The sequence below is a fragment of the Lampris incognitus genome, chromosome 13 (assembly GCF_029633865.1).
Source record: "Lampris incognitus isolate fLamInc1 chromosome 13, fLamInc1.hap2, whole genome shotgun sequence".
NCBI classification, from domain to species: Eukaryota; Metazoa; Chordata; class Actinopteri; order Lampriformes; family Lampridae; genus Lampris; species Lampris incognitus.
Window position 1 is genome coordinate 41,278,174 of NC_079223.1, and position 23,855 is coordinate 41,302,028.

Below are 23,855 nucleotides of genomic sequence, written 5' to 3' on the forward strand. Positions count from 1 at the left end.
CTGTAGGAATTCAATTTATTACGCCGACCTGTGGTGCTGCTCATTTGCAATAATTAGAGTACACAATGTAAAGCTATGGTAAAATTAGCCTATTAATTTATGTGATTGAGACCGTATCTCTTAAATCAGGCTTCCCAACTTTTTTCCAGGACAGAAATTTCCTGGTACACAAGCTTTGGACTACAGTCTCCCATCTATCTGATAAGGGTATTATGGAAGAGTCCCCAGTCTAAGCGTGTATTTGTCCATTGTATGTGGAAGATAAGACTGAAGTTCGTGAAACCTCATATCCCAACCAGAGTGCAATGAAAAGTTTATCTCCAAATTAAAAGTTCCTTTTTAAGACCTCTGTGGGTCCTTGAAATCTAGTTTGTGAACCATTGAATAGGATCCACATTGTTTAGGCATATGTATAATTATTGATGAGATTCAAGTTACCTTCTTTGTTGTGTGCCAGTACTAAATGCACTGTCATAGGCAAAGATGAGGATGACTACTACTGAGTGACTGAAGTCTGAAGTCTTGTATCGTTTCAACCAGAGGGAGAATGTTTGGACCAGGAGAGCCGTGTGCAGAGTCTTTACTGTCATAAGTGGACCTGGAGCTCTGTCAGGCACTTACTCCGCCTACTAGCCGAAGTTTGCTTTATAAATGCTGAGGTGGGTATCCTCATGCTGTAAGTCATGCCTCCAAAGACACATACATTTTTCAGAGTTTCTTAAAGCAATAATCCATCCTAGGAAAAGAACTCCCACATTATTTGCACACCCTATAAGCCCAGTTTAAGTAAAAGTTTACGAAGATGAAAAAAATCCCTTCTAAAGCTGAAAAAAGGAGAGCAAAATACTAGTGTGTGATGTCATCAAACACTCTCTAGGGCATATCTGTTTAAACTAAATTGGAGTCTGACTTTGTGGTTGATGTAATGTGATTGATTCTTAGAGGATACAGTTACTTTTTACTTGTTATTCATCAGACTACCCAAGATCACTGGAATATATGTGAAATATGTTTTAAGGTGATATGTGAGACCAGCGTCTCTGATATATTCTCAGGCAGCACGGTGGTACAGTGGTTGGCGTTTTCATCTCGCGACGGGAGGGTCCTGGGCTCGAGCCCAGGGGTTGTCCAACCTTGGTGGTCATCCTCTGTGTGGGGTTTGCATGTTCTCCCTGTGTCTGCGTGGGTTTCCTCCGGGTGCTCTGGTTTCCTCCCACAGTCCAAAGACATGTAGGTCAGGTGAATCGGCCATACTAAATTGTCCCTAGGTGTGACTGTGTCAGCGCTGTGGCCAGAATGTGTCAGCCCTGTGGCCAGGAGACAACCTGTACAGGCCTGGTGGCCTATCCAGGGTGTCTCCCCACCTGCTGCCCATTGATTGCTTGGATAGACTCCAGCATCCCACGACCCCAATTGGGATAAGGATAGATTAGGATTGGATGGATATATGAGATTAGGGACCAAGAGTGTTTGAAACAGCAGATGCACGCTATAGGGTTTTAATAATCCCAGGAGGTAGATGTTGATTGGTTGGAGTCTAGTCTTGTATAGCCAGACTAATCGCCACGCTTCGTTATTGCACTGTACCAGCACAGGAGAAAGGTCCGGCTGAACCAGTTATCATTATGGTATAGGTGAAAAACACTCTGGCTTGTTTGTATTTCTTTAAGCCAATCACAATCATCTTGAGTGGCACTAAGCCCAGGATGCGGCGTTGGTGCCCTTGCAAAATAGTGGGGGGGGGGGGGACTTGTTCAGGTGGAACATTTGCATGTGGGGAGGCGAGCCCTGACGTTAAAATGGCAAGAGAAAATGCCACATAAAGCAGTAAAAGACATACACTCACTGGCCACTTTATTGGGTACACCTTGCTAGTACCGAGTTGGACCCCCTTTTGCCTTCAGAACTGCCTTAATCCTTCGTGGCATAGATTCAACAAGGTACTGGAAACATTCCTCAGAGAGTTTGGTTCATATTGACATGATAGTATCACGCAGTTGCTGCAGATTTGCCGGCTGCACATCCATGATGCGAATCTCCCGGTCCACCACATCCCAAAGGTGCTCTATTGGATTGAGATCTGGTGACTGTGGAGGCCATTTGAGTACAGTGAACTCATTGTCATGTTCAAGAAACCAGTCTGAGATGATTCGAGCTTTATGACATGGCGCGTTATCCTGCTGGAAGTAGCCATCAGAAGATGGGAACACTGTGGTCATAAAGGGATGGACATGGTCAGCAACAATACTCATGTAGGCTGTGGCGTTGACACGATGCTCAATTGGTACTAAGGGGCCCAAAGTGTGCCAAGAAAATATCCCCCACACCATTACACCACCACCAGCAGCCTGAACCGTTGATACAAGGCAGGATGGATCCATGCTTTCATGTTGTTGACGCCAAATTCTGACCCTACCATCCGAATGTCGCAGCAGAAATCGAGACTCATCAGACCAGGCAACGTTTTTCCAATCTTCTATTGTCCAATTTTGGTGAGCCTGTGCGAATTGTAGCCTCAGTTTCCTGTTCTTAGCTGACAGGAGTGGCACCCGGTGTGGTCTTCTGCTGCTGTAGCCCATCTGCCTCAAGGTTCGACATGTTGTGCGTTCAGAGATGCTCTTCTGCATACCTCGGTTGTAATGAGTGGTTATTTGAGTTACTATTGCCTTTCTATCAGCTCGAACCAGTCTGGCCATTCTCCTCTGACCTCTGGCATCAACAAGGCATTTTCGCCCACAGAACTGCCGCTCACTGGATATTTTCTCTTTTTCGGACCATTCTCTGTAAACCCTAGAGATGGTTGTGCGTGAAAATCCCAGTAGATCAGCAGTTTCTGAAATACTCAGACCAGCCCGTCTGGCACCAACAACCATGCCACGTTCAAAGTCACTTAAATCACCTTTCTTCCCCATTCTGATGCTCGGTTTGAACTGCAGCAGATCGTCTTGATCATGTCTACATGCCTAAATGCATTGAGTTGCTGCCATGTGATTGGCTGATTAGAAATTTGCGTTAACGAGCAGTTGGACGGGTGTGCCTAATAAAGTGGCCGGTGAGTGTATGTCGACTATGTGATATGACTTTTCCTGATAAAAAATAAGTCAAGTCAAATTTATTTGTATAACCCAATATCACAAATTACAAATTTGCCTCAGGGGGTTTTACAGTAACACAACATCCTGTCCTTAGACCCTCGCATCGGATAAGGAACAACTTCCTAAAAAAAAAAAAACCTTTAACAGGGAGAAAAAATGGGAAGAAACCTCAAGGAGAGCAACAGAGGAGGGATGTCTCTCCCAAGACGCACAGCGTGCAATGGAAGTTGTGTTTACACAATTTATGAAATACAACATTGAAAGAGAATAACAGAATTATAATGGACTTATAAAATATTTGAAGAATATGATGAGGGGGATGCCAAGCAGTGTCCAGACGCCACGGGAACAGCCCAGGACCTGAGCCACACAACCACCATCACCATGTAGACAAAAAAAACACACACATTAGTCACACATCTGAGTGAGAGGATATAACATTGAAACGGGATAACAAAATTATATGGATTTATAAGATATATAAAAAGAAAATCTGATGAGGGAGATGCCTAGCAGTGTCCAGGTGGTGACCAAGAAAAACAACTTGATCATCAGTGCCCTAGAGGTGAAGCTTGCCTTTACTCTAGCTCTAGAGGAGCTTGCTGGACTCATTAAAACCACAGATGATTTAATAGCTGTATGTAGCTCTTGCAGAATGTTATTAACCCAATATCTTAAAAGCTTGTATGAGGTGGAATGGATCGGTACATTGGTCAAGTCAATATCAGTGATGTATGCTGCGGCCAGAGTTAAAAGATATGCCAATTCAACTCCAACTGACAACGGCCGTGTCAGAAAACGGGTCAACATCAAGCATGCGAGTCTCATGAGATGGAGTCTGGGCTTTTCCAAGGTGCGTTCACAAGTTGTTGTGGCCCTGCAACTGTAGTAAAATCAGATTTGAAGACTCATATAGTCCTGTCATTGATGATTAAACAAAGTTTTGTGACTAACGCTGGCACAGCGCTAAAACCAAGTGTGGAGACAGGTCTGGCTTTGTGAGACTGAAAGCAGTAACATGCAGATAGCAGAAGGAGAGAAGTCTGACTGAAACAGTCGGCCAATGGCAGGCTTATACCCACAGCGTACTTCCTTTGAGTCAGACTAGTTGGAGTCAGAAACTGTTGTGCTAGTCTCATGTGCTTGTCTTGTTGCGTAATCCTGTTTCCCATCAAGCCTCCAGCCCCTATTCTTTATTACATCCACAGAGATATTAACTTGACAGCACTTTGAAGAAAATGCAGACAACACTCTACAGCGACTAGATGACCTCGCCAAAACCTAAATCATGTCTCTGGGATTGATTTTCTCATGTATGTCTTTATGCTGTGATAGTTGGCTCCCCTTGGTTCTTGAAACAGTGATCCTTTATTAGACTTTTCACTGTGATAATGGAGGCATTTTCTTTTAAATCTCACCTCACTTTTCTGCCACTGGTGTCAAAAAAAGAAAAAAATCAATCATTGTCTGTATGTTTGATCAGCTGTAGCTGATGCTTGATGGCTCTGACCAAACTGCATCTCACGCTGGGAGGGTCTTGCTTGCTCCATTTATGATGGAGTTATGAAAAGGGTAAGTCCCATTCACTTTGCCTTTTGAGTTTGTGAGCTGATCCTTTTATGTCTCGTTCAGGCCACCATCCATAAGCTGCGAATGGAAGGGGTGCAGCTTAACAGCCCTGCTGTCCCCGCAGAGAGCGAGCTCTGTGTCTCAGAGGATGATCCACACTGGGCTGTCTACAGGTAAAAAGCACACTCACATACACATACAAAAACATGTGGGACACACTCGCAGCATTGCACATTGCACTGGCTGTGATAGAGAGCCTTTGGGGGTCCTAATCAAATCTAACCATGTTGCTTCCAGCCCAAGAGCTAGAGGCAGCTGTGTGTGTCGGTTAAAAATATCTCTAAAAATGTTATGGCACAACTGGAGGCACTATGAAACAAGCTGAAATGTTTACAAAAAGCAGATGACATACAGCTTATAAAGGTTTTATCAAAAATGAGAAAATTAGTAAAAACAGACGATATACAAACTTTTTGTCAAGGCCTATTCCTAAATCAGTTACGTGCAGTGTTTACAGGAAATGTGAATGACAATAATTCAGTTTATTAAACACCACACAAAGGCAAGTCTGTAAATATGTGTTTTAAGGAGGGATGTATTCATTTTACCTTACTCTGCCCCTTTTAGCATATTAATAATAATAATAATTAATCATCATCATTACATTTATATAGCACTTTATCTAGACAACCAAAGCTTCACATTGAAGGGGGCAACTCACCTCAACCACTACCATTGTGTAGGACCCACCTGGGTGATGCACGGCAGCCATTTTGCACCAGAACGCTCACCACATATCAGCTTGAGGTGGAGAAGGAGGAATCATTGAGCCCCTTACACAGGGGGATGATTAGGTGGCCAGATGGAGAGAGCCAGGTTGGGAATTTTGCCAGGACACCGGAGAGCCCCTACTCTTTGCGATAAGTGCCATGGGATCTTTAATGACCAAAGTGAGTCAGGACCTCAGTTAAATGTCTCATCCAAAGGATGGCATCTCCCACAGCACAGTGTCCCTGTCACTGCACTGGGATTTGATATTTGTTGTTTTTATTAGGATCAGAGGGAAGACTGCCCTCTATTGGCCCATCGACACCACTTCCGGCAGCAACTCATTTTCCCAAGAGGTCTTCCATCCAAGTACTAGCCAAGCCCATACCTGCTTAGCTTCCATTATTTGGCAGAGCCAGGATACATGTTGGTATGGCTGCCAGCAAGTGTTAAGTGAGTGTGGTTTTACTCCTCCTTGCATCACTGGTGCTTTACAAGCATTGGAAATAACAATTTTGTTATCCATTTCACATACTTTGAAGTACTTCCATACAGCTGACATTTTGACGCATTGCTGGCACTCATAATAAACATTTAGCATCATAGCATGTGTGTAGTTAACACTTCACTGCCATTAAATTTGCTGGCAGCTGGCAAATATCAGACATATATCAGTGTAATTCCACATCCCATTAACTTCCAGATGGACACTGGCCAGCCTCTGATCATTCAAAATTCCTAATTGCCATGTTGTTGACAGTTAAATGGATAAAGTAGCTGCAGGGGAGGAGGATACATCCTACATTCTTTGTGATCGGCACTGCTCCCGTCGACAATCAGCCACTGCTTGGGTGATATGAGGACAGGGCTTGAAATAAGCCAACGCTAGTTAGATATACTGTGTTAAGTTACTTCTCTGTGTTCCCTGAGATATACAACACTGCTCCACCTTGAAGCGTTTCAAAATAAAATGTCTCCTTTGTAATAGTTGTTGCTGCTCTCACACTATACATTAGGCATCTCCAATTGATTTGTATTTTATTAAGAAAATATAAGAAATATCAACGTTAGTCTGGCTAACTAGAAGCTAACACCCTTCAAACATCGACAAAAGCAAGTGGCATCACTTGGTTATCACATCTATGAGGAAATTACATTGTAAAAATTACCTTTATTATTACCGTTAATGCCCAGAGTGTGCAAGGTGAGTAAGATACAGATTTGTCAAGGCGAGGTTCCTCTGTCCAGTCATTCCACTGGAATTCTACCAGCCCTGACACCAAATGTTGAGTGATCTTTACATTTGAAGCTCTGTTACATGATAGAGTGAAAGCTTCATTGTCCACATAGAGAAATTTGGCCAGCTAGTTTACTGAACAGACTGGTTGTGGAACCATTGGACAAGAGTCATATTACCAGCAGTTTTAAGGCTAGTTACCTGACAAACTATCAGGACGCCAAATCAGAAGAATATGAATTATTCTTGAAAAATATGAGCCAAGGTGTTTAGAGGGTTTATGGTGTCCTGCATGTGGTTATTGGCCATTCAAGCAAGCCATCTAGTGACCTTTATGTATGTATGTAGAGGGACTGTTTCACCAGTGTAACAGTCTAGTCAGCAGACTGACTAGACAAAATAAAATGACAAGTTATTTTTCCCTACTCATCTAAAACATTATTTCAGCCCAAATTTGAGCTAACAAATAAACACATATGAGTGAGGACATTAGCAAGCATCCAACTTAGGGCAGTGTGAACCACCACCTGTTCAGCGCAAAATGGCCAAGAATCAGACAAGGATTGACTGAGAGGAGAGTCATTAATAGTGTTGAGGACATCAACATAGTAAAGACAGCAATGTTTGTTAACTATTTTGTTGGGTATAATACCTCCTTGCTATACATACGTGTTAGGCTATCATACTTGCTTCCTCCTCTCTTTGCGAACACTATCCAGCTGTACAAATGGATAGCAAGCATGTGCCATTTGTTACAGTTTGGCCACTGTAGATGGGCATAACTTCCTGGGGGGGAGCTAAGTGTCTGCTTTGGAATCTCTGTAGCCCTAGTGTCTGACCGCTGGTCAGAAATCACTTACTGCAGATTTAATACAAATTTCAAATCATATTATTTGTTCCTCTATAACTTTTATTTTTGGTGTATCTGGGGCATTCATTATCTTATGAATGGTCTGTTTTGATTTTATTGGCTGTAATAAACCTGTTTTTTTAAGGGCTATACAATTCTTCATTATTATAATTTTGTCCTCTGTGTTTATGATGACTTAATTGTTACCAAACACGGAACATCCTGCTGTTACATGCTTGTCTTTTTCTTTCTTTCACTCTATCTCTCTCTTCTTTTATACTGTACATATACCTCTTTCTCCCCTTCTATGTCTCTCTATATCTCTGTCAAACACACACACACACACACACACACACACACACACACACACATCTGGTTTTGTCTCCCTTGTTTTACCGATTTTTCTTAATCTCTGTTTTTCTCTTAAACACACAAACAACTCTCTCTCTCTCTCTCCCCCTCTCTCTCTCTCCCTACCCTAGAGACTGGATTCAGGCTCTATCTGCTTATGCCACCTCCAACTTCCTGCAGGCTGCAGAGCTGGGAGCAGAGATAGGGGAGTCGTGGGTGGTAGCTAATACAGCTGTATACCTCTGGAACTACAACAGCCACCTGCTGGCTGCTGGAGAGTACCGTCGCCTGCTGCCCACCTTCCACAGGATCGTGGAGATGCTCAGACAGACAGATTACACAGGGTGGGTCTTGCTCTCTGAATATTGATAATAATAAATTAGTGAACTCAAGTAACACAAATATGTTGATAAAGAAATACATAAGACAAAAACTAGTAATCCTTACAATGGATTTACAATGGGATTTCAGTGAGAATTCAGTGACACTGAAATCCCATTGTAAATCCCATTAACGTTATTAGAGGGTTGTTTTCATTTGTTGTTACTATTAGATGGTAATGCAAGGGTGGTAAGGGAATAGTTTTTTTTTTTTAATCATTTTTGAATCCCTTTTTAACACCTAAAGGGCAACAGGGGATTTTTGAGTTGGTATGTTTTTGTTTTGTTTTGTTTTATGTTTTGTTTTTGACAGATGTACGCTTATCCCCCCCAGTTCAGGGATGGTCTTTCCTTATTCACATAGATGGCCTCTTTGACTCCCAGTTCAAACCAGCATTCCTCCCTATCAAGGCTGTGCACATCCTCATCCTTGAAAGAGTGGCCACTGGCCTGTAGATGGGTGTAGACTGCGGAGTCCTGACCTGACACGTTAGCTCTTCTGTGTTGTGCCATCCTCTTGGCCAGTGTCTGTTTGGTTTCCCTGATGTACAAGTCACAGCAATCCTCCCGGCACTTACAAGTGTACACTGTATTGCTCTGTTTGTGCCGGGGGACCTAATCCTTGGGGTGGAACCATTTCTGGTGCAGCGTGTTTTGGGGTTTGAAAACAACTGAGACGTGGTGTTTGAAAAATATGCGTCTCAACTCTTCCAAAACTCCCGCCACATACAGAATCACCACTGGTTTACGCTTAGGCCACTGTAGCCCTTCTCCTCTCATCGATCGGCTGGTGTATGCTTTGGGTGTCTTCCTGGCTTTGACAAACGCCGAGTTAGGACAACCACACTTAACCAGGGCCCGTTAAATATGGGATTTTGCCCCTTCCCCCGACCCCTGGTTTGGTGGGCATATTGTCATTGACATTGATGGTGATGCTTATTAACACAACCTACCACACCATGAGCAGCCCTTCATTGCTTATGAAAAGCTGGTTGATCTTTTAAAGAAGAACAGAGTGGACACAGGATGCCAGTATATCACCAATATGTATATGTCGAAAGCACACAAACTAATGTTATAAAAATAATGTTAAGAGGTTAAATTTTAAAATGTTATAAAATGTAATCAGTTGTATATAATAATCAATTGTACGACACATTATGAGGAAACACTCCGATGTATCATATTTTCTACAATGAATAAATCACCAAAATTATGGAAAAAGTAGCTATTTTCATTTTTTGTTACCGGTCCAGGGAAAATATACAAGGGGCCAGTAAAACTCTGATCTACTGGCCAAGTGGGCCAGTGGGGAAATAATTGTTATGCTGGACACTGACCGCAGCCCAAGAGGAACACTGAACACACAGTGGGCAAGGAGCCCGCAGAGCAACAGGCCACACGCCACCGAGGAGCACAAAACCAGTCCCCAAAAGCATAAGCCGGGCCCACACCCCCAAGGTGCACTCCCACTGCTAACCCCCAGGCGCAGGCACAGGGCATACTGACGGGTGTGGGACCCGAGCCATGGACAGCAAGCACAGACCACCAGCCAGGAGTCCAGCCCCATGACCAACAGAACAACGCACTGCTGGGACCGCTCACCCAGCAGGCAGGCAGGGGGGGGGATGCCCATCCTCGCCGGACGTAGGGGTGAGGCCTGCTATACATTCACTGGGTAGGTGCTCCATTTGGTCACACACACCAAGCATACATACACCCAAACTAGGCCACCTGACAGCAACCCCCCCCCCCCAGGGCATACAGGGCCCAGGGCCTCGGTAATGCCTGCAGACAGCCAGACATGCAGTCCCCCCACCGGTGCTCTACATGGAAAAGCCATGCAGGGGGAGCAACTCCAACAACCGCCCCACCACCAATCCACACCCCACAACCACGATGACAAGCTGCCCCCCAAAGGACCCTGGAAAGCACCTCACAGTGCTCACTGCAGCCCTGCTAGAACATGGCAGGAAGGACACCACCCAGCACCAAGGACAGAGCGATCCACCTGGGCAGGGGCCCCCCAGGCGACCACCCATCCATACCAACCCGCCCGTCCTGGTAGTTCCAGTGCTTATTATGCGCTCATGTCATTTATGGAGTTAACGGCAAGGCACAGCAAGACCAATGCAGGAGTGCAGCCGGCTGGAGAGTGGCCAAGCAGACCCCCCTGGGACTGGCCTGTGGCTCATCTCCAATACTGGAGGGCAACCCAACTGCAGTGACTAAGCAGGGGTACTTGGCATCTCCTCAAGCACCTCCAGCATGGTGGGCTGTCCTGTGCCTCCAGAAAGCCCCCAATCAGCACCCCGCCGCCATACACACAGGCCACAGACACCGGGCCGACGTTCCCCCACCTGCCCCCCCACCCAGCGAGAAGTACCCCATGCATCGAGAGCAGCAAGGAGACCACACCCAGGTGGCCCAGGGCAATGAAGGGGCCCTGCCCCCTAAGGGCAATCACCAACTGGGCAAACCTGCCCCGGGCACACCTGGCCAAGATTAAGTGCCCCCCTGGCGCCCATGACTAGACGCCACATCTGACCAATCCTGGTACCCCCCCCCCATGGCACCCAGGCAGTCATGAGAGCACTGCCATCTTGGCTCCAATGGCGCACCCGCCCACCGAACACTGAGCATAACCCCCGACTCAGTGACCGCACTCACCGCCTCCTGACCTGAGCCCCAAACCCATGAGTGCACCCCACACATGCCCTATAAGCTGGTTACAGGTGCCCCCCGGAACCACAGATACTTCCTGCACATTCGCTGGCCTGGCCCAGGAGCTGCCCCCACCCCCTTCCCCAGGGGGGTCTACAGACCCCTGAATAGGCCCAGTCCAACCTATAGCTACAGCACCCAGCTCTCAGGACAATGATCATAGTCACAGGACACCCACCGAACCATAGGGACCTGTAATGGCCTGGAAGCCCCACACATGCCTGAGACCCACAACATCAGAAATACTTATTTGTCCATGGATTGTGCTAAGGTGCTAAGACATTGATAAAATTAGCCCATATTTCATTTTTGGATAATGCCACTAGTCTTTCCATTGACATATATTCTGTTAAACATGTCGTGTGGAACTTTTATCTCCCTTTCTGGCAGTGAAAGTACACTGCTCAAAAAAATAAAGGGAACACATAAGCAATGCAATGTAGCTCCAAGTCAATCACACTTTTGAGATATCAACCTGTCCAGTTAGGAAGCAACACTGATTTGTGAATCAATTTGACCTGTTGGTAAATTGTCTAAGTTCCACCAGGTGGAAATTAGACAATTTGCAAGACAACTCCTATAAAAGGAATGGATTTACAGGTGGTGGCCACAGACCATTTGCCTGTCCTCATCTTTTCTGGCCGATCTTTGGTTAGTTTTTCATTTTGCTAGTGCCCTCACCACTAGAGGTGGCATGAGGCGGTATCTGCAACCTACAGAAGTTGCTCAGGTAGTGCAGCTCATCCAGGATGGCACATCAATGCGTGCTGTGGCAAGAAGATTTGATGTGTCTCCCAGCACAGTGTCCAGAGCATGGAGGAGGTACCAGGAGACAGGCCAGTACACCAGGAGACGTGGAGGGGGCCGCAGGAGGACAACAACCCCGCAGCAGGACCGCTATCTGGTCCTTTGTGCAAGGAGGAACAGGAGGAGCACTGCCGGAGCCCTACAAAACGACCTTCAACAGGCCACTAATGTGCAGGTTTCTGCTCAAACAGTGAGAAACAGAATGCATGAGGATGGTATGAGGGCCCGACGTCCACAATTGGGGCCTGTGCTCACAGCCCAACACCGTGCAGCCCGATTGACCTTTGCCAGAGAACATCTTGGTTGGCAGATTCGCCATTGGCGCCCTGTGCTCTTCACAGATGAGAGCAGGTTCACACTGAACACATGTGACAGACGTGAGAGAGTCTGGAGACGCTGTGGAGAACGTTCTGCTGCCTGCAACATCCTCCAGCATGACCGGTTTGGCGGTGGGTCAGTGATGGTCTGGGGAGGCATATCCTTGGAGGGCCGCACAGACCTCTACGTGCTAGCCAGAGGTACCATGACTGCCATTAGGTACCGGGATGAGATCCTCAGACCCATTGTCAGACCATATGCTGGTGCAGTGGGCCCTGGGTTCCTGCTCATGCATGACAATGCTCGTCCTCATGTGGCCAGAGTGTGTCAGCAGTTCCTGTATGTCGAGGGCATTGATGCTATGGACTGGCCCTGCACGTTCCCCAGACCTGAATCCAATCGAGCACCTCTGGGACATCATGTCTCGTACCATCCGCCAACGCGATGTCGCACCACAGACTGTCCAGGAGTTGACCGATGCCCTGATCCAGGTCTGGGAGGAGATCCCTCAGGAGACCATCCGTCGTCTCATCAGGAGCATGCCCAGACATTGTAGGGAGTGCATACAGGCACGTGGAGGCCACACACACTACTGAGCCTCATTTTGAATCGTCTTGAAGAATTTCCACAGAAGTTGGATCAGCCTATGTTCTCATTTTCCACTTTGACTTTGAGTATGATTCTGAATCCAGACCTTAATGGGCTAATGATTTTGATTTCCATTGATCATTCTTAGGTTATTTTGCTCTAAACACATTCCTCTGTCTAATAAATAAAGATTTTCAGCTGAAATATTTCATTCATCGAGGTCTATATTGTGTTTTTAGGTGTTCCCTTTATTTTTTTGAGCAGTGTAATTACACTATTACTGTCGACATGTGCTTAGTTAATAGTTACAAAAATAGTTACAAAAATACAGAAATATCCACAGTTCCAAGACAATAATCCTTTATTTAGGTAGAGTAAATGTAAGCAATATAGTCTGCTCCAAATATTTTACAAATATTAACCTGTCAAAGAGCAGTATTATGACATTTGTGTCTCCTTTCAGTCCCTTCTATTCTTTCAATGCTCTCCAATGAGGAAAGCTACACCCGTGGTTATCTGTGTTTGTCCTAGCCGTTGACTACTTTCTTTTTTTTATTTTTTACTTTAAAATTACTTCTTTTTTTTTTTACCTTCCTCCGAACGCTGAGTCTCTTCTTCCTCTGGAGCATCAGGTACTACTTCGTGTGACGAAAAGCGTTTGTATGACTCTGATTGGCTAACCCTAACCTTAACTAATCAGAGGCGGTTTGCTGGTTGACATTAAACACATTCTAACGGTGTTCCAGTGTGGGAAAGTCACCCCAGACACTAGATTTAAAAACTCCGTTATGCTGTGAAATAGAGAGATTTATTTGGCAGTGATAGGATTAATCAGCATTGTGTGAACTCGTTTGGCAAGGGCTTGAATGTAACGGACGTTCATTTATATGTAAAAGTACTGCACTCTATCTTTAATAGGTATAATCATTTGGATGTGGTGAGAGTCTTTCTACTTTTCCAATTGAGTAGAACTGTTTTCTTGGCAAGTGTTAAGGCCATCAAAATGGGTTGCTGAAGTTTGGATGGTGTTTCCATCGAGGAGAGATCTCTGAGAAGACAAAGCCATGGGAAAACTGGAATATTGTAGCCCAGGAGAAAAGATGGTTTATTAATTATTTTGGTCCAGAATGTTTGATGAGGTGGGCAGAGCCAAATGGCAGAGCCAAGTAGCCAAGTGTCTTTGTCTAGAAATTCCATTTTGAGCATTTGATGTTGGGTGATATGTGCTCTATGTAAGACTGGATAAGTTGCATTTTTCAATTGTGGGTCATAGAAAATATGTTATTACAAATATTCTTCGAGAAGGTGGCATCAGCAGTGACAGCAAGGTCTCTTTCCCTCTCTGGGTGTGGTAAAGACACAGTTTCATCTGTTTTTAAAGCAGCTGTAGACTACTTTTCACACACCCCTCCCCCCAGCATTTCCAAGTGTTTTATTGTTTGGACTGCTGTTGCAAAGTCAACCAGATCGCTTTCCATTTATTAGCAACCTGGCTACTGTCCAAAGCAAGAAACAACCCTAAGAATCCCAGTTTTGAACTAGAAACCCCGATCTCAGTGCTATGATAAAGACAGAGTAAAACATCTGGTAGTATTAATAAGTAGGCAGGTTGTGTTACTTACTGATCCAGTAAAAAGAAAGTCAACTCGGTTTGGAACCCTCTCAAGTCTCAAGTGTTGTATCGAACTCTGTTTCCCCATCAAGATCTATTTCCCCTTATCCAGAGTTCGATACAACACCAGGACGCATGATTAACCTTAACCCAACCTTAACCTCAATCTAACCCTAACCTTAACCTAACTTCAACCTTACCCTGTGCTTAACCTAATGCTTATCATAACCTAATCATAACCTATAGCTACCCTGTTTCCATGTGAATGCTTTTGTCTAGCTAGGGGGAAACGGATCTCGACCGGGAAACAGAGTTCGATACAACACCTGCGCTCACTCCATCAAGTGAATGCCCATCCAAGGTTCACGCTTGTTTTACCTGTTTCTATCACTCTCTCTCTTCACCTTCTTTGCCTCCTCTTTCTACGAGGTTCTTTTTCTCTTGCCGAGTAGAGTTTCCACTGTCACTTCGGTTGCTCCTCTGTCCACCATTTCTGCTACTGGGTATAGCCACTGATAGCTACTGGGGAAAACAAAAGCGCTATCCTCTTCCTATTTTGGTTGCACAATGGTTGAAGCACTTCATTTGTACTGTAAATTGAACCTTAATTTTCCCATGAGAACATACCCGGTGGTAGACGGAATTACATGGTGAAAGCGAGGCTTATAGGGAACCAAGCTAAATACCGATGGTGCCATTATTCTTTAGCCATTACACTGTGAAATCAACATTTACTTCATAATGATGAGTTAAAAGTAAAAAAGTTGTCTGCTGCTGCTTTAATAAGAGTTTGTATCCATCCATCCATACATCCATCCGCTAGCCGAACCTCTTATCCTCTCAGGGTCGCGGGGATGCTGGAGCCTATTCTAGATTTTTTTTTTTTTTAGGCTGGTGATATGAGTAAGATCAGTGATAATAAGAGGTGGTTGAAGGATGTTGTTAGTTAATTTGATTTTTGCTTTTAGATTCTACTGCAGTTGGACATATTGCAGAAAGCTGTGGCCACCGATCATACCTCTGGGGTATGACATCGGTAAAGATAAAAATTAATTGTTTTCGACAATATTCTCCAGATGAGTGATTCCTTGTTGCTTCCAGGACTTGAAGAATAATGGGGTTTTTTTTCAACTTGAGAGCTTGTTTAATTTCCACCAGGCTGTCAGAATCATTGTGATAAATGGCTTTTTAAAACAATTATGTTTCTTTATTGTTTCAGAGAGAAATGGTAGATCAGATATTGATAATTCCTGACATTCAGTTTGTTCTATTTCCAACCAAGTATGGTTTAATTGTTGCTCTGGCTGCAGCCAGTTGGTGATAAATTGAAGGTGGGTAGCCAGACAGTAGTGTCTGAAGTTTGGGGCGGCTAGACCGCCACAGTCATTGTTTTTTTTGTAGTGTTGTCAGTTTAATTCTTGTCTTTTGGCACTTCAAGTAGAAACTATTAGTTACACAATCCTGGGTATTGAACCACTTAGCTGTCAGTTGAACTGGAATCATTGAGAAACTACTACTACTACTTTCGGCTGCTCCCATTAGGGGTCGCCACAGCGGATCATCCGTTTCCATTTCTTCCTGTCTTCTGCGTCTTCCTCTGTCACACCAGCCACCTGCATGTCCTCCCTCACCACATCCATAAACCTCCTCTTTGGCCTTCCTCTTTTCCTCTTTCCTGGCAGCTCCATATTCAGCATCCTTCTCCCAAAATACCCAGCATCTCTCCTCCACATATGTCCAAGCTATCTCAGTCTTGCCTCTCTTGCTTTGTCTGCAAACCGTCCAACTTGAGCGGTCCCTTTAATATAATCATTACTAATCCTGTCCTTCTTCATCACTCCCAGTGAAAATCTTAGCATCTTCAACTCTGCCACATCCAGCTCCGCGTCCTGTCTTTTCGTCAGTGCCACTCTCCAAACTGTATAACATAGCTGGCCTCACAACCATTTGTAAACCTTCCCTTTAACTCCTGCTGGTACCCTTCTGTCGCAAATCACTCCTGACACTCTTCTCCACTCACTCCACCCTGCCTGCACTCTCTTCTTCACCTCTCTACTGCACTCACCATTACTTTGGACAGTTGACCCCAAGTATTTAAACTCATATGCCTTCGTCACCTCCACTCCTTGCATCCTGACCATTCCACTGTCCTCCCTCTCATTCACGCATAGGTATTCCGTCTTGCTCCTACTGACTTTCATTCCTCTTCTCTCCAGTGCATACCTCCACCTTGCCAGGCTCTCCTCCACCTGCACCCTACTCTCGCTACAGATCACAATGTCAACATCATCGTCCACGGAGACTCCTGCCTGATCTTGTCCATCAACCTGTCCATCACTATTGCAAACAAGAAAGGGCTCAGAGCCGATCCTTGATGTAATCCCACCTCCACCTTGAACCCATCTGTCATTCCAACTGCACACCTCACCATTGTCACACTTCCCTCATACATATCCTGCACCACTCCTACATACTTCTCTGCAACTCCTGACTTCCTCATACAATACCACACCTCCTCTCTCGGCACACTGTCGTATGCTTTCTCTAAATCTACAAACACACAATGCAACTCTTTCTGGCCTTCTCAATCAACATTCTCAAAGCAAACATCGCATCTGTGGTGCTCTTTCGTGGTATGAAACCATACTGCTGCTCGCTAATCGTCACCTCTCCTCTTAACCTAGCTTCTATTACTCTTTCCCAAATCTTCATGCTGTGGCTGATCAACTTTTTACCCCTGAAGTTGCTACAGTTCTGCACATCGCCCTTGTTCTTGAAAATTGGTACCAGTATGCTTCTTATCCACTCCTCAGGCATCCTCTCACTTTCTAAGATTGTGTTAAACAATCTAGTTAAAAACCCCACTGCCATCTCTCCTAAACATCTCCATGTCTCCACAGGTATGTCATCAGGACCAACTGCTTTTCCACTCTTCATCCTCTTCACAGCTGCCCTCACTTCCTCCTTGCTAATCCACTGAACTTCCTGATTCACTATCCCTACATCATCCGTCCCTCTCTCCCTCTCATTTTCTTCATTCATCAGCCCCTCAAAGTATTCCTTCCACCTTCTCAGCACACTCTCCTCGCTTGTCAGCACATTTCCATCTCTATCCTTGATCGCCCTAACTTGCTGCACATCCTTTGCAGCTTGGTCCCTCTGTCTAGCCAATCGGTACAAGTCCTTTTCTCCTTCCTTAGTGTCTAATCTGTCATACAACTCACCATACGCCTTTTCCTTTGCCTTTGCCACCTCTCTCATTGCTTTACGCTGCATCTCCTTGTACTCCTGTCTACTTTCTTCATCTCTCTGACTATCCCACTTCTTCTTTCCCAACCTCTTCCTCTGTATACTTTGCTGTACTTCCTCATTCCACCACCAAGTCTCCTTGTCTTCCTTCCTCTGTCCTGACGACACACCAAGTACCTTCCTAGCTGTCTCCCTCACTATTTCTGCAGTGGTTGCCCAGCCATCTGGCAACTCTTCACTACCACCCAGTGCCTGTCTTAACTCCTGCCTGAACTCCACACAACAGTCTTCCTTCTTCAACTGCCACCATTTGATCTTCGGCTGTGTCTTCACTCGCTTCCTCTTCTTGGTCTCCAAAGTCATCCTACAGACCACCATCCGATGCTGCCTAGCTACGTTCTGCCCTGTCACCACCTTGCAGTCTCCAATCCCTTTTAGATGGCGCCTTCTACATAAGATATAGTCCACCTGTGTGCACTTTCCTCCACTCTTGTACGTCACCCTGTGTTCCTCTCTCTTCTTGAAATATGTATTCACCACAGCCATTTCCATCCTTTTCGCAAAATCGACCACCATCTGTCCTTCCACATTTCTCTCCTTGACTCCATACCTTCCCATCACCTCCTCATCACCCCTGTTCCCTTCACCAACATGTCCATTGAAGTCCGCTCCAATCTCCATTCTCTCCTCCTTGGGTACCCTCTCCACCACGTCGTCCAACTCACTCCAGAATTATTCTTTCTCGTCCATGTCACACCCAACTTGCGGGGCATATGCGCTGATAACATTCAGCAATGCACCTTCGATTTCCAGTTTCATACTCATCACTCTGTCTGACACTCTCTTCACCTCCAGCACGCTCTTGACATACTCTTCCTTCAGAATTACCCCTACCCCATTTCTCCTCCCATTTGCACCACAGTAGAAGAGTTTGAACCCACCTCTGATACTCCTGGCCTTACTCCCCTTCCACCTGGTCTCTTGCACACACAAAAGGCCTACCTTTCTTCTTTCCATCATATCAGCCAGCTCTCTCCCTTTACCAGTCATAGTGCCAACATTCAAAGTTCCGACTCTCACCTCCACACTCCTACCTTTCCTCCTCTCTCGCTGCCCCTGGACATGCCTTCCCCCTCTCCTTCTCCTTCGCCCAACAGTAGCATAGTTTCCACCGGCACCCTGCTGGTTAACAGTACCGGTGGCGGTCGTTGGTAACCCGGGCCTCGACCAATCTGGTATGGAAATCTTATTTATGATCCACATATTTGATTTGGCAAAGATTTTACACCGGATGCCCTTCCTGACGGAACCCTCCCCATTTGTCCGGGCTTGGGACTGGCACTAAGAATGCACTGGCTTGTGCATCCTCAGTGGCTGGGTTGGGATCATTGAAAAAAGGTAGTTTATTTTTGGTAGTATGTACATTTTAACTGCTGCTATCCTGCTAATTAGTGACAAGATTAGGTTATTGCACCGGGTAATGTCTTCTCCAATGGATTTTAAGTAACAGAGTAAAGTTAAGAGCAAAAAGGTCTGAGAGATTTGTGGAGATATCAATACCCAGGTATCTAAAATCTAAAGGGAGATTCTGGGTTACAGATTCCAGTTTTCCCCACTGAGTGGTAGGACTGTAGTTTCAGACCAGCTTATTGATTAGGGAAGTCTCGACTGTTGTTTCCCCAACTACTGGAAAAGTGAAGGGTGTTAGCCCTAGCAAACATCTCCTAGGGTTTTCCCAACCATTATAAGGCTTAGGCGCAGCACCCAAGCCGTTTTAGGCACCAACTAAGCCGAATGAATATAAGATCAATGTGGAGAGCATTAAAACTAAGTAAATGACTTTTCCCAGATTTAAGGTTGTAGTTAGTCCTCAGTGGACTTCTTTAGCAAGTTTTGTCTTTAAGCTTTTTGGATGTTGTTTATTTATGATCTGCTCTAGCTTTTCGAGCTCTTTGTTCTTGGGGAGGATATGTGCACCTAAGTCTTCCTTAAACCTAGAAAGAGGCTAAAATGTTAAGCTATTCTGACATGTGAATATGGGCTGGCGTTGCATACTCGTGGATATACAGCACACACAACAGCACCGCTTCTGGAAAAAAACCTAGGGGAAACACTGCATGGTCACTCACAACTGGGTAAATTTTGGTTTCAGGTATAGGCAATAGCAGTGAAGATTTATGAAAAACGAACAAGCTGTCCTAAGGCATTGGAATAATTATATGAATTTAGGAATACAGTGATATTCTCCTGTTACATGGCCAAGAAAACATCACTACATATTTTCTTCAGTTTGATGGAAATAATAATAAAAAAAAAGTATTTTGGCCTCCAAACATGACTTTCAGTCCATGTTTTTGCTTGATAATGTCAGTCTGGAACATTCCTTTTGTTGTGTTTTGTAGGGATCTTGTTCTGTTTGTGCTGCTGTGTGATGCAGTGGCTCAGGGCCTCATCCAGCCTCCGCATGGACATGATAGCAGCGATGCAACTCTGCAGTCGGACAAGGCCAAGACAAGAGCAGGGAGGGGAGTAAAGCAGAGAGGAAGTCTCCATAGGAGCCCAGATGCCCCCCAGGATATCTGCAAGGCACTGGAAGTGTGTTTGTATGCTTGTTTTGTTGTGTGTGTGTGTGTGTGTGTGTGTGTGTGTGTGTGTGTGTGTGTGTGTGTGTGTGTGTGTGTGTGTGTGTGTGTGTGTGTGAGTGAGTGTAAGGGAGAGAGAAGCTGGTTGTGCTTCTGTTTGTGTGTGTACCTATGCAAATCTGTATCTATGCCTCTGTAGAAATTGTGTTAGACTTTCTTTTTCATGTGTCCATGTGAGGAGCTAAATGTGTTCAGGCATTTAGGTAGGTTCACTTACTGTACCAAAGTGAGGAGGGTGCATAAGAAGTTGAGGTTGAGCTGATCTTACATGCCCGCCAGTCTGCTTCTGTCCTTCCTCATTGTGTTCGGGCTCATAGACCTGTCAGACTGACAAGCGATTGTTTTCTGTGCACTGATGTCAGCACTGACTGGAACTAACACAAACAGTGATTGGACAAGACAGATGACAGGTGCGGACTTTAGGGTTTATATTAGCCCACTACACGTAAATAATACAGTGCTGTTAGAGAGGACAAACTATGGGCACCCTGTGTGTGTGTGTGTGTGTGTGTGTGTGTGTGTGTGTGTGTGTGTGTGTGTGTGTGTGTGTGTGTGTGTGTGTGTGTGTGTGTGTGTGTGTGTGTGTGTTCATGTTAAGCTTTGAGGACCAATTTGACTTTTTAACCATAAGCGTGAGGACACCACCTGCTCAAAGGGACTATTCTAGTTAAGGTTAAGGTTAGAATTAGGATTACGTTACATTTAGGGTAAGGATAAAGGTGAGAGGGTGGCACGGTGGCGCAGTGTGGCCACCTCACAGCAAGAAGGTCCTGGGTTCGAGCCCCAGGGTAGTCCAAATTGGGGGTTGTCCTGGGTCATCCTCTGTATGGAGTTTGCATGTTCTCCCCGTGTCTGTGTGGGTTTCCTCTGGGGGCTCCGGTTTCCTCCCACAGTCCAAAGACATGTAAGTCAGGTGAATTGGCCGTACTAAATTGTCCCTAGGTATGAATGAGTGAGTGTGTGTGTGTGTGTGTGTGTGTGTGTGTGTGTGTGTGTGTGTGTGTGTGTGTGTGTGTGTGTGTGTGTGTGTGTGTGTGTGTGTGTGTGTGTGTGTGTGTATGTGGGCCCTGTGATGAACTGGTGGCCTGTCCAGGGTGTCTCCCTGCCTGCCGCCCAATGACTGCTGGAATAGGCTTCAGCATCCCCGCGACCCTGAGAGCAGGATAAGCGGTTCGGATAATGGATGGATGAAGGTTACACATACTATAGTTTTGGCTAAGATTACGATTATGTATGTAATCAATGAGGGTCCTCACAAGTATAGAAAAACAATTATGTGTGTGTGTGTGTGTTCCTGGTCTTTAGAATTACGAACAGGGCTTTTGAACAGGATTTCCGAATGAATAAGTGTTGCGTCCTCCTTGATATTATAGCTTGACAGATTGGGCAGTTTGAGAACCCAAAGATAAAGCTTTCAGAAATAACGGATTTTGAAAGCTGAGAAGCTATCGGGACGTAGACACACAAACATCCTTGCATACAAGCATCCATGCCTGCACATAAGCCCATACACACATCCCTGTAATGAAGCTGTCTCGGTGTAAAGGATTTGATGGTCACACGTCATGTGAAGGGGTGTGCATAAGACTGACATGACATAAGACTGACATGATGCCATCATAACCATAATATGACACCTGTCATGAACATGAAGGAGTCTTTATGAATCTTTATGACCGTTGTACTAAATTCTCCCTAGGTGTGAATGTGTGTGTGTGTTGGCCCTGTGATGGACTGGCGGCCTGTCCAGGGTGTCTCCCCGCCTGCCACCCAATGACTGCTGAGATAGGCTGCAGCATCCCTGCGACCCTGAGAGCAGGATAAGCGGTTTGGATAATGAATGGATGGATGGATGACCAGTGTCATTAAGTGTCATTCAGTCAATAATGTCATTTTTAATGCAACATTGACACGGTTTGAGATATCTGTTTTCGAGCTACAGACGCACAAAATATATGAAATTGAGTGGCTCTGTCCCACTCGGGTTGCTACATCAAAGACACCTCAAACAATATCAACTACATCAAAAATGACATAACTGACCAAATGATGTTTGATGCAAGAAGGCATAAGCATTCATAAAGATTCTTCCATGTTCATGACAGGTGTCACGTCAGTCTCGACTGATTTGATTTGATTTTGATATACTTTACTGCTCCCCGTAGGGAAAGTACGCTCTGCATTTAACCCATCCCAGCTGTGTAGCTGGGAGTGGTGGGCAGCCACCGTGCAGCACCCGGGGACCAACTCCAGTTCTTCTTGCCTTGCCTCCATCAGGGGCACAGACAGGAGTATTAACCCTAACATGCATGCCTTTTTGATGGTGGGGGAAACCCGAGCACCCGGAGAAAACCCACTGCAGACACAGGGAGAACATACAATTTCTACACAGAGGGTGACCTGGGATGACCCCAAGGTTGGACAACCCCGAGGTTCGAACCCAGGCTCTTCTTGCTGCGAGGCAACAGCACTAACCACTGTGTCACTGTGCTGCTGTCTTATGTACACCCCCATCAAATAAAGTGTGACCAAATGACTTTATTTTGTGTTCGCCCAGCTGAAGTTACAAATTTAATCCTATAACCTTTCTGTTTTTTTTCCAAAGAGTTAACATGCATATCAGTTCTAACTTGATATCAATACATTGTTATCTACCTGTACTTTTGTTGACAACAACATTGAAATCACCAATTCCTTTGTTTTTAAGTACGTAAGATCTTGTTTTCAATATTTATTTTTTTTGGAACGATGAGGATGAACAAGGATCTTAGACATCCAATGAGCCATATAGCACACAGTATGTATATACAGCATATGACACTATGAGTTGGGGTTTGGTCCCAGTGGAAATCTGATGCCCAAACCTGGTGCTGGTAATAGAAAAGTGTCACCTCTTTTGCTTTGCAGGACCACATACTGTGTGCACACTGCAAAAAAAAAAGAAAAAGTGATTGAAACCTTGTTTGCACCCAACACTGCTGCCAATATTTCTTCCTAGCTGTGTGACCATGCCCTTCACTTGTCCAACGGCAACATCCCAGGGGAGGATGTCCCCATCGCAGCACGGAAAAAGGTGGTGTCCACGTGGGTGCAGATCAAGAGGCTTCTTGAGCAGCAGATTGGCCAAAAGATGGATATTGATAATGAGGTACAGCATCATTCTCTGTCTCAGTTCCGTCAGTTGAGCGTTGCTACTTTTTAGTCAAGAAGTTGACTTGTTCTATTGTGTGTCAATAATTTTAAAAGTATTACTTAGGTGACATTATGAGAATGTTATGGGTACTTTGTAAATGATTTTTATTATTAATATTATTTTGAATTTTTATCCCTTTTTCTCCGAATTATATCTGGCCAATTACCCCACTCTTCTGAGCCGTCCTGGTCACTGCTCCACCCCCTCTGCCAATCCGGGGGAGGGCTGCAGACTACCACATGCCTCCTCCGATACACGTGGAGTCGCCAGCTGCTTCTTTTCACCTGATGGTGAGGGGTTTTGCCAGGGGGACGTAGCGCTTGGGAGGTTCAAGGTATTACCCCCAGTCCCAGCCCCTCCCCCGCAAAGCAGGCGCCCCGGCCGACCAGAGGAGGCGCTAGTGCAGCGACCAGGATACATACCCACACCCGGCTTCCCACCCACAGACACGACCAATTGTGTCTGTAGGGAC

The 23,855-nt window shown here is 45.2% G+C and overlaps 1 protein-coding gene across 1 annotated transcript in view; it reads left to right on the forward strand.

Annotated features, from left to right (window-relative positions):
* Positions 1-23,855, forward strand: part of LOC130122537 (cilia- and flagella-associated protein 46) — a 113,520-nt gene that overhangs the window by 14,473 nt on the left and 75,192 nt on the right. Inside the window, exons 16-20 of the mRNA XM_056291467.1 lie at positions 541-659; positions 4,728-4,837; positions 8,002-8,214; positions 19,951-20,143; positions 23,189-23,338. Of these exons, the coding sequence (XP_056147442.1) occupies positions 541-659; positions 4,728-4,837; positions 8,002-8,214; positions 19,951-20,143; positions 23,189-23,338 (785 nt within the window). The remainder of the gene's footprint in view (positions 1-540; positions 660-4,727; positions 4,838-8,001; positions 8,215-19,950; positions 20,144-23,188; positions 23,339-23,855) is intronic.